Genomic DNA, 15,336 nt, shown 5'->3' with positions numbered 1-15,336 from the left:
ATTTATGCATTACAGCATTATAATATGCAATATAAATAAGCATATATTATTATTTTGAGATTTGCTAAAAAATTTTTTTTTTTTTTTTAAATAACCGATTATTAAATTATGGCAAATTAAATCTAAATGTTTAAATTAATTTTTAACAATTAATTATTTTTAAATTAAAGTATAATAATTAAATATAATATAATAAAAATATAATTATAATCATTTAATTTGAAAATAATCAATCAATGTGCTTGCACAAAAATGTAATATAAAAAAATTATGTATTACCCAATACTGATAATCTAATAATAGTTGTAAAAAATGTTAATCACAATTTTAATCAACTTCTTAAGAATAAGTGGTTTCTGCTGAAATTAATAAAAAAAAAAAAAAAATAGACAAAGAGAATATGAATTTGCAACATTCTTGTGACCCCAACGCTGCTCAATCATACATGACTTATTGTGAGAACAATGTAATAATAAAGCTTCAGAATATGAGAGATGGCTGGCAGGGCTTTCTGGTCCAGGTCCAGTGTAAATGAATGCTGAGTCCTAATCAAATGTTAAAGAGCTTATAGTCTTAAATGTGAACCCCACTTCATAAAGATTATAAAATACGCTATTATAGCATTGAAAATGGTGTCGCAGTATGTACAACACCCACCTGCTTGAAAAGTCAACACAAAGACTAGCAAGAAGACTCATTATGGTAATTGTCTGCATCATCTGATCAGGGGTCAACAGCATTACAATCAGCTCCAGAGTGTAGGAGTCAGTAATTTGGTGATCAACATCTTTGATTGCATGCTTCCTTTATGTTTTAAAGTCAAAAGACTTGGTAAAAATCTGACTACTTAGCCTTTAACATGCCCTTTTGACCAGAGCTGCCAGAGTGGACAGTCTAATGCATTCCTCAGCACTTACGGCCCACCCCGGGGCACTTTCTGTTGAGGTAGGTGGGCCAGGTCCTCCCTGTGATAGGGAAGCTCCTGGGATCAGGATATTACATGCTCCACGGTAAAGGGGCCTTTTGCGTTTAGCATCTCCCCCTGCCTCAAAGTACCCTGCTGATCCACCTTTCATCCACTCTTTCCCATGACTGCACACAAAGGGCCAATGCTTAAAGGAGCCTCTTGTATGCACACACACATACTCGCATAGACATGCCTCGGAGGTCAAACGGGACTTTGAGAATGCTCTGCAGGTAGACCATTCGCCACTGTAAATGAAATATCTCATAAATGAATTAGCAAATAAATCAGCCTTAATCTCGTCAAGAAAATGACTGGTGATTTTGTTAAGGATAATGAAGAGGAGTTCAAAAATGTGCATCATGATCAAATAAATCATTCAAATAAATTCAAAACATACTGTTGACAAAAATATGAATAAAAAAAGATACTGATAATGCAATAACGATGGTTTATGAAGAAGAAAAATCTATAAATAGTGTGATTGTTTCGAATAATCTAATCATAGTTTAAAATGTCAAGAACTGACCTACTTGAGCTGCATGAGCTTGAATATTTGTTTAAATGTGCATATGAAACATGTTGGAAACATAAATGTTTGAATATTTTGCACTCTTGCACACTAAAAAGTTATTTTATTGACTAAAAATGCAATACAACTGATTAAAATTAATGCATATAACCTGATTTTCATATGGACTAAATTTAAAGGATGTTTTTGTCAAAGCACGAAAACTATGACTAAAACAAAAAGGTTTCATTATTCATCAAGGTTCATTAGTAATCAGGGCACAGATATGTCTTGATTGTTGAGGAGTCTTAAACACTCCACTTTTTTGAATCTCCACAACTGATTTTGAATCACTTATCGAGGGACTGAAAGACAGCTGATTGTGAAACAGGAAAACGTTATTTGCTATATCCATTCATTTTGGCAAACCATAATATCTTCACTCGCATCAAATACTCCCAAGTATTTATCCTCCAGAGTTTCCTGCTGCATATAAATCAGTCGCCTCGCGTGGAGACAGGAATGCGCTTGTTTCTTTCATTCGTCCACACAGCTGTCGATCACTCAGAGAGCGGGAAAAAACACAGCCACCACTCCCTCCTGTTCCCCACGTTTATGAGGAGAATTAAACCACAGAATTCCAGCTATGCTGCATTCAACACGACTGAAAATCTCCCACAGAGCAACGCTGACCAGAGCACAGAGAGAGTCCAGTGCTCTCCATGTGGATTACTGTGACTCATCTCAGGCCGGCCAAACCTGACATCCAGAAGGTAGAGAACAGAAAAAATGAAGGAGGCTGGGGTCCGTCAAAAGTCAAGCAGAGTAAAAAAGCTTCACAGAGGTCCTAATTACCATAATCTATAGAAATCTGCCAGAAAAAAATCATATTCAACAAGACACTAAACAGTTTACATGCTTCATCCTCTAAAAATGGCATAATGTATGATTATAAAATCAAGTTTGAAGTCAATAACTAAATTTCCAAAAAGCTTCACAGAGGTCCTAATTTTCATAATCTACAGAAATGTGCCAGAAAAGTCGTATTCCAAACAAGATACTAAACAGATTACTTGTTTCATCCTCTAAAAATGGCATATAATTTACATTATATATTATAACATACTGTTAAAAAGTCAAGTTTAATGTGAATAACTATGTATTGATTTAAATTGCAGATTTCAATTTATGCTGAATTATGCAAAACGCCATTCCAAAATGTGACAAATTGACACCTAACTGGGGAAACCACTGGGGCTTTTTTTTCGTAATTTTTTATTTTTAAATTTAACCATTTTAAAATTCATAAATGCAATAATTATTTTATATAATAAAATTGCTTGAGGTTTAGAGTGAACAGACAAAATGTTTACAATGTTTATGAACCTCGTGTTTGCTAACAATTGGCGATTTATATCTGGCACAACAGTTCTGGCAGGTCATAATAGTAAATCATCTGACAAATTATTCCTTAATTTAATTATTTTATTCAGTTTATTCGGTAAATGTGTTCCATTTGCACATTTTGGACATTTTATTTGCATCTTGCTGTATTCATCCAGCATTTTTATGCAGTGTGCCAGATGTGGATAGAAAGCGGGACAAGGATATTAAATGCTATTGTCATTATGTGTCTATTACCTAAACGTGCACTACATTTGTGTGCAAACATCAATACATTTGTGTCAAAATGACATTTCTGTCACCCTTACTCCCCCTCATGACGTTCCAAACTTGTATGCATTTCCTTATTCTGAGAAACACATAAAAATGTCATTCTGTCTTAAAAAAACCAGACAGCCGTTGCTCCGCCAAGGATAAGCCATGGACAGGGTTTCCCCTCTCAACATGAAGCTGTGTCTCTTTGATGGGCTTTCCAGGGCTCAGGCCTCAGATGCAAAACAGGGGCCAATTAATCTTCAACCACTCATCTTGAACCAGGAACCCATTGCTCGAAAACAGGATTTGAGTCAAATCAAGTGGACTGGCCTATATGGTCTTGCAAAGCTACGCTAGAACCCCTCATGTGTGTGTGCGCTTGTGTAGGAGAGCGGGGGGAAATAATACAATCCTGACATTATTGAGGGTAAGTAGTTGGGGGGCACATTAAATCTACCGCTTTCCAGACTATTTTAATCCAGGGCCAATTTAATCTTATCTACAGGATAAATTTACCACCTTGGATTGAAGTTGCTAATCCAGAGCAGTGGGCTTGATTGGGGGTTGTATAGTATTAGGGTTAATCTGTAGACCATATTTGCTAGGTTGGTTTGGAGATAGAAGACAAAGCTACTGGGACCCTCAGATGTGGTGTCTTGTTACCACTGACCAACATTATCATTTCAGTTTCTCAACAATTGTTTAACATTCCTTTGTGCCCTATGTTTGACTATCTTACAGTTCCCTCCAAACTTGACTTCCTGTTATAAACTCTCCTCATTCCAGAGCTCCTTATGTTTAAGATTTTGGATTAATCTGAACTCTTTCAGCATTTGCTTCTCTCTGGAGCTTCTGTTTCAAAAAATACAAATGCATAAACCCATAAACTACAAAAATACATTTAGCCTGGAGACTATTGGTTTTAGTTTTTAGTTAGTTTTTTATTCCTTAAATTGTGTAGACTTTTTGAATAAGGAATTATTCATTTTGAGATGAATAGTTGAAGAGAAATTTACATAGTTAAGATGAGGAAGTCAATAGAGGTGGAAAAATGGCTCAAAGTCTTTGCTGTAATCGAATGCAATGCCTAAAAGAAAAATGAAATGAAATAAACAAGTTCAGGAGGGAGCAGATATCATTCCATAATTCTAGATACAGTTATGAAGATGACACAAATTAATGCCTGTTACATCATGAGGGCCAATTAGTTAGGGCCATCAGGTATGAAATTTAGGTGGAATAGAGGTGGAAAAATGGGTCAGAAATCATGCTCTTAAATGGCAAATTCTTTGCTGTAATCTAATGCAATCTCTTAAATAAAATAAAATAAAATAAAATAACAAATGTTAAAATAAAAGTTAAATGAAATAAAATAAAAAATAATTATACAGATAATTACGAATTAATGCCTGTTACATTATGAGGGCCAATTAGTTTAACAATTTCCTCAGGAATCCTGTCCTATAACTAATCCACACTAAGAAAACAAATCACTGTAAATCTGCAGCTGGAAAAATTCAAAGCGTAACGAGTGGGCTACAAAACTCAATTCAGGATCAGAACGAGAAAAATAAAAAAATAAATAGCCTACAAATCTTGTTTCAGGGTCTAACTGTTAAAACTCCACAAATCAGCACAGACCAGGCAGTAAACGGCTATCCACAGCCCACACATGTACACTGGTACAGCCAGCCCTGAAAACGCACACTTGTGTCTTATCTATTGTTCTCTGTGTTTTGCAGGGTAGGAATGAATATGTCACCTTGCCCTACATTCAACAATTCTGAACAGGCTTCACTATAGATAAGCACTGAAGTCTAAGAGAAATGAACAAAAGAGTTGGACTGATGTTTTAAACTGCTGTGTGTGTATGTATATGTATATGGAATAGAACATCTTCTAAACAAGATTCCTAGCCCTAACTCTACTTTTAATGAAACAAGAAAGTGTAATGTGATCTTCAAAGATGATCTGGACTAATTTACGAGTGCCTTTGAACAAGAATATCTTCAAAGCGGCCCTTGAAGGAATCTTTATTAGAGAACTGACTGGTGTCTACACCATATAAGAGGAGATCGGCCATTTACCAGAAGTACAGCTGGATCACAGCTGCATTAAAATGCCAGAACGAGCCACTGAAATGACAGTGTGCGGCTAAATTTAGGCTAGAATTTCACAATGGATGATCTCTAAAACAGCATATTGGTTTTCTCAGAGGGCCTGGTGCATAGACATTTTCCCATAAAACTTCACAGTGGGACAAAGAGAAGTTGTATTTCTCATTGATTCATATAACATGGATGAAATGGATGCAATATAACTGTGCCAGTTAGAGAGTATCACATGGGAAAGAAAGAAACCGTAATCCTAAAAACATTCATGGCTCGATACCAGGAATTACTCACAGTGACATGTGACAAATGATGGTGCTGTGAAACACCTGGTGAGAAGCTATCAGCACCCAACAAGTTACACATTACCAAACACAATGCAGGAATACTGTGAAAATGACCATTTTGCGCTCCTTTTACTCCTTTTACATCATGACTCATCGAGAATACTGAAAGATTTATGCAGCCAAACACTTAAGAGGCAGCTATGACTCACTTTAAATGTAAAGCACTCACTCTCATGACTCACGACATAAAATCAGCTGTGCTACAACTAATCATTATTCACTCAGAATGAATGAATGGTTGAGCTATGTTTCCTAGGACTACTCTAAACACATCTGAAATCTCTTCTGGATCAAAGCAGCAAATGTGTATGGTGTATGTGGACCCTCACGCCTGTATTTGAAGGTCGACGTTCATAGGGCAAACGGTGTGGGTCACCAGCCCCCAAATCATCTCACAATGGGGGCCAGAAAATCAGTTTTAGCCGATCAGAGGAAGCCCCCCATGCACAGCAGGCTGGAGCACAATGTGGTGCCACTGGGGATGAAGAGGGGTCTAATCTCACTCAGCATCAAAATGTGGCTGAATCACAACAATTCTGCCAAGATGAGTGGGCCAAAATTCCTCCACAGCGCTGTAACAGACTCATTGCAAGTTATCGCAAACGCTTGATTGCAGTTGTTGCTGCTAAGGGTGGCCCAACCAGTTATTAGGTTTAGGGGGCAAGCACTTTTTCACACAGGGCCATGTGGGTTTGGATTTTGTTTTCCCTTCATAATAAAAAACTTCATTCAAAAACTGCATGTTGTTTTTACTTGTGTTATCTTTTATTAATATTTAAATTTGTTTGATGATCTGAAACATTAAAGTGTGACAAACATGCAAAAAAAAAAAAAAAAAAATCAGGAAGGGGGCCAACACTTTTTCACACCACTGCATGTATACACATATATATATACATACATATATATACACAGTACTCACACACTGAATATGTAAACACAAGCCTTTATTTTGGATATGATTAATCGCGATTAAAAGATTTGACAGCCCTAAAATTAAACTAAAATTTGAAAAAATAAAAGCAAATTCTAAATATTAATAAATACGCAATAACTATTAATAAACACAAAAGTATTAAATTATACTTATATTATAAATATCATTATTTTTATATTTATGTATCTTGCAGAGCTGTATCTGTTATCCAAAGTGACTTACATTGCATTTCAAGTATACATTTGATCAATTCATGCATTCCTTCTAACAAGGCTTGCCATGGATATAGATGCTAGTGTCATGCTCTATGCCATGCTAAAATGCTATTTGGCTGTTGGTTATCCAATAGTCTGTATGGCCTCAGTGACAACCCCAGCACATTTTGATTATTACAAAGGCAAACAATTTTTTTCTTTGACTTCAAACATTTCTAATCATTATAATGGACTGTAAAGTCACTGTCCTAGGACAGGACAGTAGCAATGTCAATGTTTCACGCCGCTTCTTTTTGTCCAAAGTGTCCAACATTCAGCAACTGTTGATCTAAGACACTAAAGCAACAAGTGAGCGTTTGTTCTGGAGGAATGCAGAGTATGTGGGGGGGATGGGAGAGGAGAGGTCTGCGTTTCCCACCCCTATCAAAATGATGAGCCCAGACTGCGGTAATGGCCGACCAGGAGAGGGTCAATATTGATTTAACAGTTAAAAATACACCAGGCTGGTGCTCTCAAGGTTACACCAGCACAATCAAACAGGAACCACACAATACTGAGTATGTGAGTTGTGATTAATCGATTCTCCTAAAGTTGATATAACTGTTTATTGTTTGCGGGAAAACGGAACAGTTTTAAGACTTCGGAAAATCTGTGAGCTATAAAGCAACCCAAAGCATTTGAAATATGAAGGAAATTATATAAATGACCATTTGATTATTTACCCATCCTGCACTTGGGGAGAATAGAAACTATTTACTGTCCCTTGGGAGCTGCTAATAAACAAATCTCTGCTCTGAGAAGCCTTGAGTTCACATAGACTTTAGGGCGACTAAAGCAGTTTGTGGACTGATAAACATAAACTCTATTTTGCGCTTCGGAATAACAGGTTTCACCCGTCAGCCAATAGCAGCGGATTCTGGTCTGTGTGAGGGTGGTTGTGTCAATTTCCCAGCACACCAGACAGTTGTGTATAATTGCAATATAAGTGATGCCTTCTAAACAAATGAAACTTGAAATTGTGTATTCACACAGCACTTTCCAAATGATTATCCAAAAGACAAAAAGCTTGCTGTGGTTCCCGTCAGAAATGAGCAAGCGTGAATGGAGGATCTCTAAAACATCATAAAGAGAGCAGTGAACCTTACACACTTTATTTCCCTCAGTGAATGGGGCAGTATTAATTACAGGCCGTCTTGTTTTTCATCTCCAAAATAGCTGACACATGCCAACCATCCTGCTGCTTGAATGAGTCGCCCATGGGACAAACGCAACACCTGATCAGCTCAGAAAATCAAAGACACCGGTCTCAAAATGTAAGACAAGAGGTCAGTGCAACAATGGATGCTCTGTAAATGCCACCTGACATGCTTTTATAGTTAGAGTATACTATGTTTGACACAAATAAACTGTGAAATCCAAAATTATGGTAGTCGAATAGAGAAGTATGGCATATTTTAAGAGGTATGCATGTTTTTTTCACAAATCATGTCAAATAAACACTCTGTCCGATACCAATAAACCACTAATTATTTTATTTGTATGGCTGATAAATGGCCAAAAATAAAATTCTGTAATATTATGTTTTAAATAAATAAGAAATGAAAATTATATATTTTTAAATACATAAAATGTTTAAATATTTTCTATATATTGAAATATTATCTGTATATAATTTAATAATAATAATTCATAAATAATTAACAATATTAATGAAAAAATTCAAAAGGCTGAAATATGTCATAAAATATAATAATGTATATTATATTATTGTTATGTAAATATATTTATTTGTCAAAAACTGAGAGAAACCCATACTGACGACAAAACATTAGAGGCAACATAATAACAATGTAATGTACAATATGGAAAATTGATATTTATCTTGATATTTACTGTATTTAACAGTGTTATTAAAGTATTAATGTTTTAATGATAAACTTTAAGAGAGCATTACTTGACAGCAATGTAAGAATAGGGAAAACTTATTCAAACTAGCATTCACAATCACAATTCACAAAATTCAAAGTTAGCTGATTTTTTAAAGAAGAAAAAATTTAAATAAAATCTGCTGTTAAAGGGTATAGTACTGATATGTATTGTGCATCTTAAATTGTGTCACAAAATCTAACAAAAAAAAACTCCACACAACATATATCAACACATCAAATCAGTATCTAATTTCTTAATCTTTAAAATAAGTTTAAAAACAAAAAACTCTCCACCCCCCACATTAAACTGCATGCTTCAATACCGACCTCTGAGTTCAGAGCCCAAACTTCCAGTTATGTCCCAGGCTAGCGCAGACCGCAAAATAATCCAATCCAATTACCAACATGTCCATCATGTGTGGCCCCCGGGCAATGTCACAACCTTTTCAAGATACTCAAAAATCCCTCTCATTGTGAAGACATCTTTATGGATGCTGTCTAGACCTCATAACTGGGAACGATGTGAAAACAAGCCATCAAGAAGTTTTTTCTTGATTCAAACCCATAAAAACTATTAAAAGCTGATCATAAAATATAGTGGCAAGCCTCAGTCTCTTAATTGCGCTGTCTATGAGAGCTGCTGTTCAATAATTGCCATTTAAGGTGACATGCTTGACTTCAGATAGAAAAAAAATGAATTCCTACTATAGCAGACCACTACTCCCTAAGGAGGGATCTCAAGGTTCTTGCTATTCTTGCATGGGAAAGTCGACTCATTGCCAGAAGCTGCCAGTTTGCTCGAAGAACAAATCTAAGGACGAGAGACAAAGGAAGTCGCCTTCACATCAGCGCATGTGAATAAAGCAGCTGTTTTGTAATGGGCCGAAATATTGCACTGTAATAATGGCTCCATGGTTTCTTTTCCTGAAGGCTTTGAGAAATTAGGGGTGTCTTTCTGCAGCCACGCACTGCAGAGACAATACAGCCATAAACTGAAAGGATCTAAATCACTTTCAATCACAGCAGTGCAACTGATTCCCAACAAGCTCTTTTATGCACTGCTTCAGCCCCACCTAGTTCACTACCAACAATTACCACTTTGAAGATGTGCGCTGATGCAAAACACTAATCACCCAGATACCGGCCACATAATGATCATTTCCTACGTACACCAGTGTAAACAAGGCTCAAGAGCCGCTTGTGAATGGAAACTTGGAGTATTTCTTCATTTAAATGGACATCTGAAGTGCGATTTGTGTATAAATCAGTGGCTGTGGAAGAAATATGATGAATTGTAAAGATGTGTGCTGCTTTTATAAATTAAAGTAGAGCTGGGTGATGCATAGAATATTTACATTATATTCGAAATTATTTTGTCGGTGATATAAAATGAACCAGCGGTGTGAATTTCAAAGCGATTTTAATGCATTAATAATTTAATAATTAATAATTGTAACAATTTGGCCATTAAGTTTTCTGAAAACTAGGTCGCTGCTTTTTGAACAATTTGATTCAATGAATATTCTCTAAATATTATATCATATTATATTTATATTTATCATTGCTTTAAATATGATATAAACATAAGTATTAATATATTCATTTGTCAAAAGGCTAAAAATAATATGTATAGTATTACATATTACACATTTACAGTATATATACATTTGAATATTAATATCGTTAATATAAATATCATATATATCAATTTAAATAAACTAAGAAATATATATATATATTTAAAAAAACGAATATATATATATATATATATATATATATATATATATATATACATAGATATTTATATATATATATATATATATATATATATATATATATATATATATATATATATATATATATATATAATAAAAAATTTATTTATCAAAAGGCTGAAAACATTGATATGATATGATATGATATGATATATGATATGATATGATATTATATGATATGATATTATACTCGTATATTAATCAAAAAGCAGAACACGGTCAAAACGTTTTAAGTACATACTACAAAGTTTTAATAAATTCACACTCACAACAGCATTTCAGTGACGACACAAACATCTGCTGCAGTTTACAAAGTAGTGATTTACTGTTTATTTGCACTTTTCCATGGAAAGGAGGCTCTTGAGTTCTCAGCACTCTCTCAGATTCAGCTTCCTGTCCAATTAGTCTCCTTTCCTGCATTTAGCTGAATGTCAGCCGAATACAGCAAAAGCGCTGCACCATGACTCATATGTTAGTGTGTTACTAAGCTTATTTACATAATTCCTACCGATATGTACCACCAAGAGAGACACACAAAGGGATCTTTTCAGAAATGTTACACACGTGTTTAACCGTTAACCTCTCCTCCTTAAAAGTGCAACTGTTTTGGCAGTGGTCTTTTTCAGATCTTTAATAAGGTCACTCTACGGAAAGATTCCACGCCCGAGACGGATTTGTAAAGCGCCACACTTTCAGAACTATGACAACAATGTAAGACTGACACATAGTTTGTAAGTCTTCAGTGATTGGGAGAGTAACACCCTCGCTCTCAGGTCTGGTGTTCCTACAGTTCAAGGTCCAAAGCTGCGGGAAGGAGAGACCTGGAGGCCAAAAGCACCGGTCACACACTGGCAGCTCTCAGAGTTACTCTCCAACCCAGCTGGGGTCAAGGACCCTCCATCAACCCGCCGAACAAAAGGAGAGATTCCTACAGACCCTAGAAAACATGGCACAGACACAATGGGAGGCTGGAAACACCCCCCACCACATACACACAAGCCACCCCTCCATCCTCTCCTTATTAAGGAACTCTCAATCAAAGGCAAGGATTAGCGCACTGGATCCGATCCAAACGGACCCGGACGGCATTGCCTTGGGAATGCAGTAATCGCACATGCAAGAGCAATCATTCTGTTAATCTTCATTCACTCCTCTATTATAAAAACATTTCTTGCTGTTTTAAAACACTTCACTTAAGATTACAGAGTACAGAGGAAAAGCCAATTAATAATGAAATAGAGCATTATTTGATCAAATACTCCCAAAATCAAAGATGTTATGATTTTCAAATTTTTTTCACAGCCAAGTAGCCATTTTAATATTTTAATAAGCCATTATCGATTCCCCCACAACGTTTATAAATATTTTTTAATTAAATTTTATTTTTGTGGTCATAATACAGTAACAATGGCTTAACCAATGGCATGGGTTTGGGGGTGGGGCTTATCTGTTTGTCTGGCCAATTGCTGATGGGGGAGTAACTTGGAAACCTGTTTGAAAACAAACAAAAGTTTTGTTTTTTAATAATTCCATTTATTGACACAAAAAAAAAAAAAAAAGTGTATAATATACACACACACACATAAATACATACATACATATACACACACATATATATATATATATATATATATATATATATATATATATATATATATATATATACAAACAGGAAATAAAATATTATTTTCTGTTTGTCTGTATACAGTATATATCTTAAACATAAGTCATAGTCAGAAATGACTGTCTATATTTTATTTCGAAAAAGAAGCAAGGCATTTTTTATTTATTACCTTATGTTAATATATATATATATATATATATATATATTGTTTATATATAGTATATGATATTAGTACACAAAACTTAAGTTATATAAACATAACATCTATATAAGCATATATTTTAAATGTACATATACATAAACATACTATACACACATACACACACACACACACACGCACACATATACATATATATATATATATATATATATACACATATACAGTACATATTACAGTGCTTGAAGTGGAAAAAAAGAAGTGCTGGTACTCACCCGATAGTGTAAGTCACTATTCTCTCCGTAATCGCTGATAAAATCTGCATTAGCGCTGTTTTGAGTTTACTGTTTGAATTCGTTCACTGGATCCTTGGACGTTCCAGGAGCTTACGGTTTATAATGATGTGATTGCAAAAGCCTGCCTCTTTTCATTTTAAGATATGATTTTCGTTATAAAGTACTGATTCAAATTAGTAATCAATAATTAACTATTATTCTGCTCCTCCGCGCGCCTCCACCTGACATGCTCTCGCGCACCACACAATGAAGTAGATCGAATCTGCTGGCGTTCATTCACGTGATTGGACGAGATGAGAGGTGATCCCACCTGGGTAGTGTGATTTACATAGTTTCTATATAATTTCTAATCATATAATTTCTAATCATAACTTATAGCCTAATCACCCAGACCCTGACGATTTTACTCTGAGTACCGGCAAAAGTCAGAAGTGCCAGTACGCACAAAAAAGTGCAGGTACTCCAAACGCTAAAATATAGAAGTGCGTACCGGCCCACTTCAAGCACAGTATATACATACATACATATACTTATACAATAGGCCTCAATATATATATTTTACATTTGGATTATATAACACAATTTAATTAAGAATTAATCCTTTGCTCCAAAAAAAATTGCAAATCATAAACGACTAACCTTTCTAAATAAAGAGAAAGCCATTTCCGACTGTGACTTTATCTTTGTTTAAGATTGCTGGCAATTAATTGAATTCAGTGTCAATGGCAAATAAACTTTCCCTTGGCATTATCAAAAAAAGATAACGAGAGGTTAGTGACTGTAAGACCAAGGCTAACATTGACTCACAACAGGTTGAAACTATGACAGCAACAACAAGCTCTTTTCACCAGCCCTGTGCGGTCTCACTCTTACCTTTGGTGTTAAAAGCTTCCTTGAGGTGGAGCAGCACGTCTGCAAACCTCCGAACTTCGTTGACCAGCTGCATGATGTAGTCGGGATTGGCACCCGCCATGTCCATGCTGTCCGACCCCGAGCTGATGGAGCTCAGAGAGCCACTCTTCGTCGGTCGGCCCAAACCCCACGACCCTGAGCCCGAAGAGAGGGGGAAAAAGTGGGAGCTGGGAAGCCGTGCCATTCCCAGCGATCGCTTGTTCAGTCCTCCGCTGCTTTGCTGCAGTATCCCGGCAGCAAACATCCCAGCTGCAGCCAGTTTGAACGGATCCCAGCGCAACGTTCCCTGGAGACTCTCAGATTTCAAGAGTTTCCTCACCAATGACAGTTGGTCCTGTGTGCACAATGCAGTCAACGTATGGTTAAACCTCTAATGTTTAAAGACAAGAACACTTCTATTTGTTGGACTTTACCACACATACACACGGGGGAAATTTAAGATGTGCTCTAATAGGGATGTCTTACACACCAAATTGGTTTAGCCTTCACTGAGTCTCAACAGTGATTTACATCTCAAATAAAGAAACCTTCAAACAGACTTAAAGGGATATGGATATACTTTGAGATGGGGATATTATAATTACAAGCAAACCAGGAATTCAAAGGCATAACTTGACTGTGACCTGAGGCAAAGCTTGGGAAAAGTCTTCATTTCACTTTAAACCACTAACCCTATCATGTCTCCATCAGGCTGTATTGTTTCACATATTAGACTTGCGTTCTTCATATTAAGTGCTCTTTTTATAAATTAAAAATGCAGGTAAACACAATCCCAGTGTCTTTACTTTGCTCAAAATAAAATGTTTTTAGGAATGCTACTAACCTCAGATTAAAGATGAAGTATCTCATTTTATCTTTGTTAAGGATTTTTGTCATTTTTGAAAGAACTCACACTGTGAATTGTAAATAAAGCTGTGCCTTGTTGTTATTCATAAGAAAATAGGGATTAAACAAGGTTTGTAGAACAAGTTAGAATTCCAAACATCTATTTTTCCACCAAACCAGCCAAGCAATAACAAGTCATTCTATATTAAGAAAGTCCAATATCAAAAACATTCCTAATTATATAATGAAAATAAAGTTAGAACTTTACAGAAACATGACTAACATTTACCCAGACAAATGAAAAATTATGAAAAAACAATTGCCTTGCAATTTTGCAGAACTGGTGTTGAACTGTTTAATCCTGTTATTACCGTCACACCAATTGTTTGAACAACTGAATTTCTCCTAAAAAGGTTTCTAATTGCTTATGATGGAAATGAGAAGTAAAGGAGGAGTAGAATGACAGTTTAAAGATCAGAAATGTAATTAATATTAAGTTGGTTTGTGCCACTGCCAAAAAGGTCCCTATTTGAGCATTTTAATTTAGAAACAATAAATTTATTTTTAGAGAAACATGAATTGACTGGAAGATAGCTTGCTGTTAACAAGTCTAAAGCATCTCCTCCAAAACATCAAACACACATGACAAATCCACATCACCACAATTTGTACCAAATCCACCCCTTAAGTGCAAAAACTGAAATGTAAATACCACAGTCTAAGTAAAATAAAGATGCATTGAAAGGGTAAAACAAACACCTCAAACGAGTTAATTCTAACACAGACTGAACCCAATGTCAAAAGGCTCTTATTAAGTCCATTCCAAAACAACACATCATTTATACACATACACGCATTGAAGCAATTCACCTACAGAAGTAGTGTTTCAAACAAACGTAGATTTAATCAAAATCCCACCATTTAAGCAATTCAGTCATATCAAATATGAAATTAAGACATGCATACTCACTTCAGGAGCATATCTCGATCATTGCACAGAGATGCATGTACACTGGAAACCCCAATATATCCGAAATACCGCTTAATCCCCGGTCCGCTCTACCGTTTATGTCCT

General features: G+C 35.5%; 1 protein-coding gene across 1 annotated transcript in view; it reads right to left on the bottom strand.

Moving 5' to 3' along the window:
• Positions 1–15,336, bottom strand: part of arhgap29a (Rho GTPase activating protein 29a) — a 44,810-nt gene extending 29,474 nt beyond the window's left edge. Inside the window, exons 1-2 of the mRNA XM_079406497.1 lie at positions 15,232–15,336; positions 13,398–13,770 (exon numbers count right to left, since the gene is read on the bottom strand). Coding sequence (XP_079262623.1) covers positions 13,398–13,680 — 283 coding nt within the window. The 5' untranslated portion in view covers positions 13,681–13,770; positions 15,232–15,336. The remainder of the gene's footprint in view (positions 1–13,397; positions 13,771–15,231) is intronic.

The sequence above is a fragment of the Barbus barbus genome, assembly GCF_936440315.1.
Source record: "Barbus barbus genome assembly, chromosome: 44".
In the NCBI taxonomy this organism is placed as follows: Eukaryota; Metazoa; Chordata; class Actinopteri; order Cypriniformes; family Cyprinidae; genus Barbus; species Barbus barbus.
Note: the sequence above shows the minus strand (reverse complement) of the source record. Positions and strands in the feature narration are given on the sequence as shown.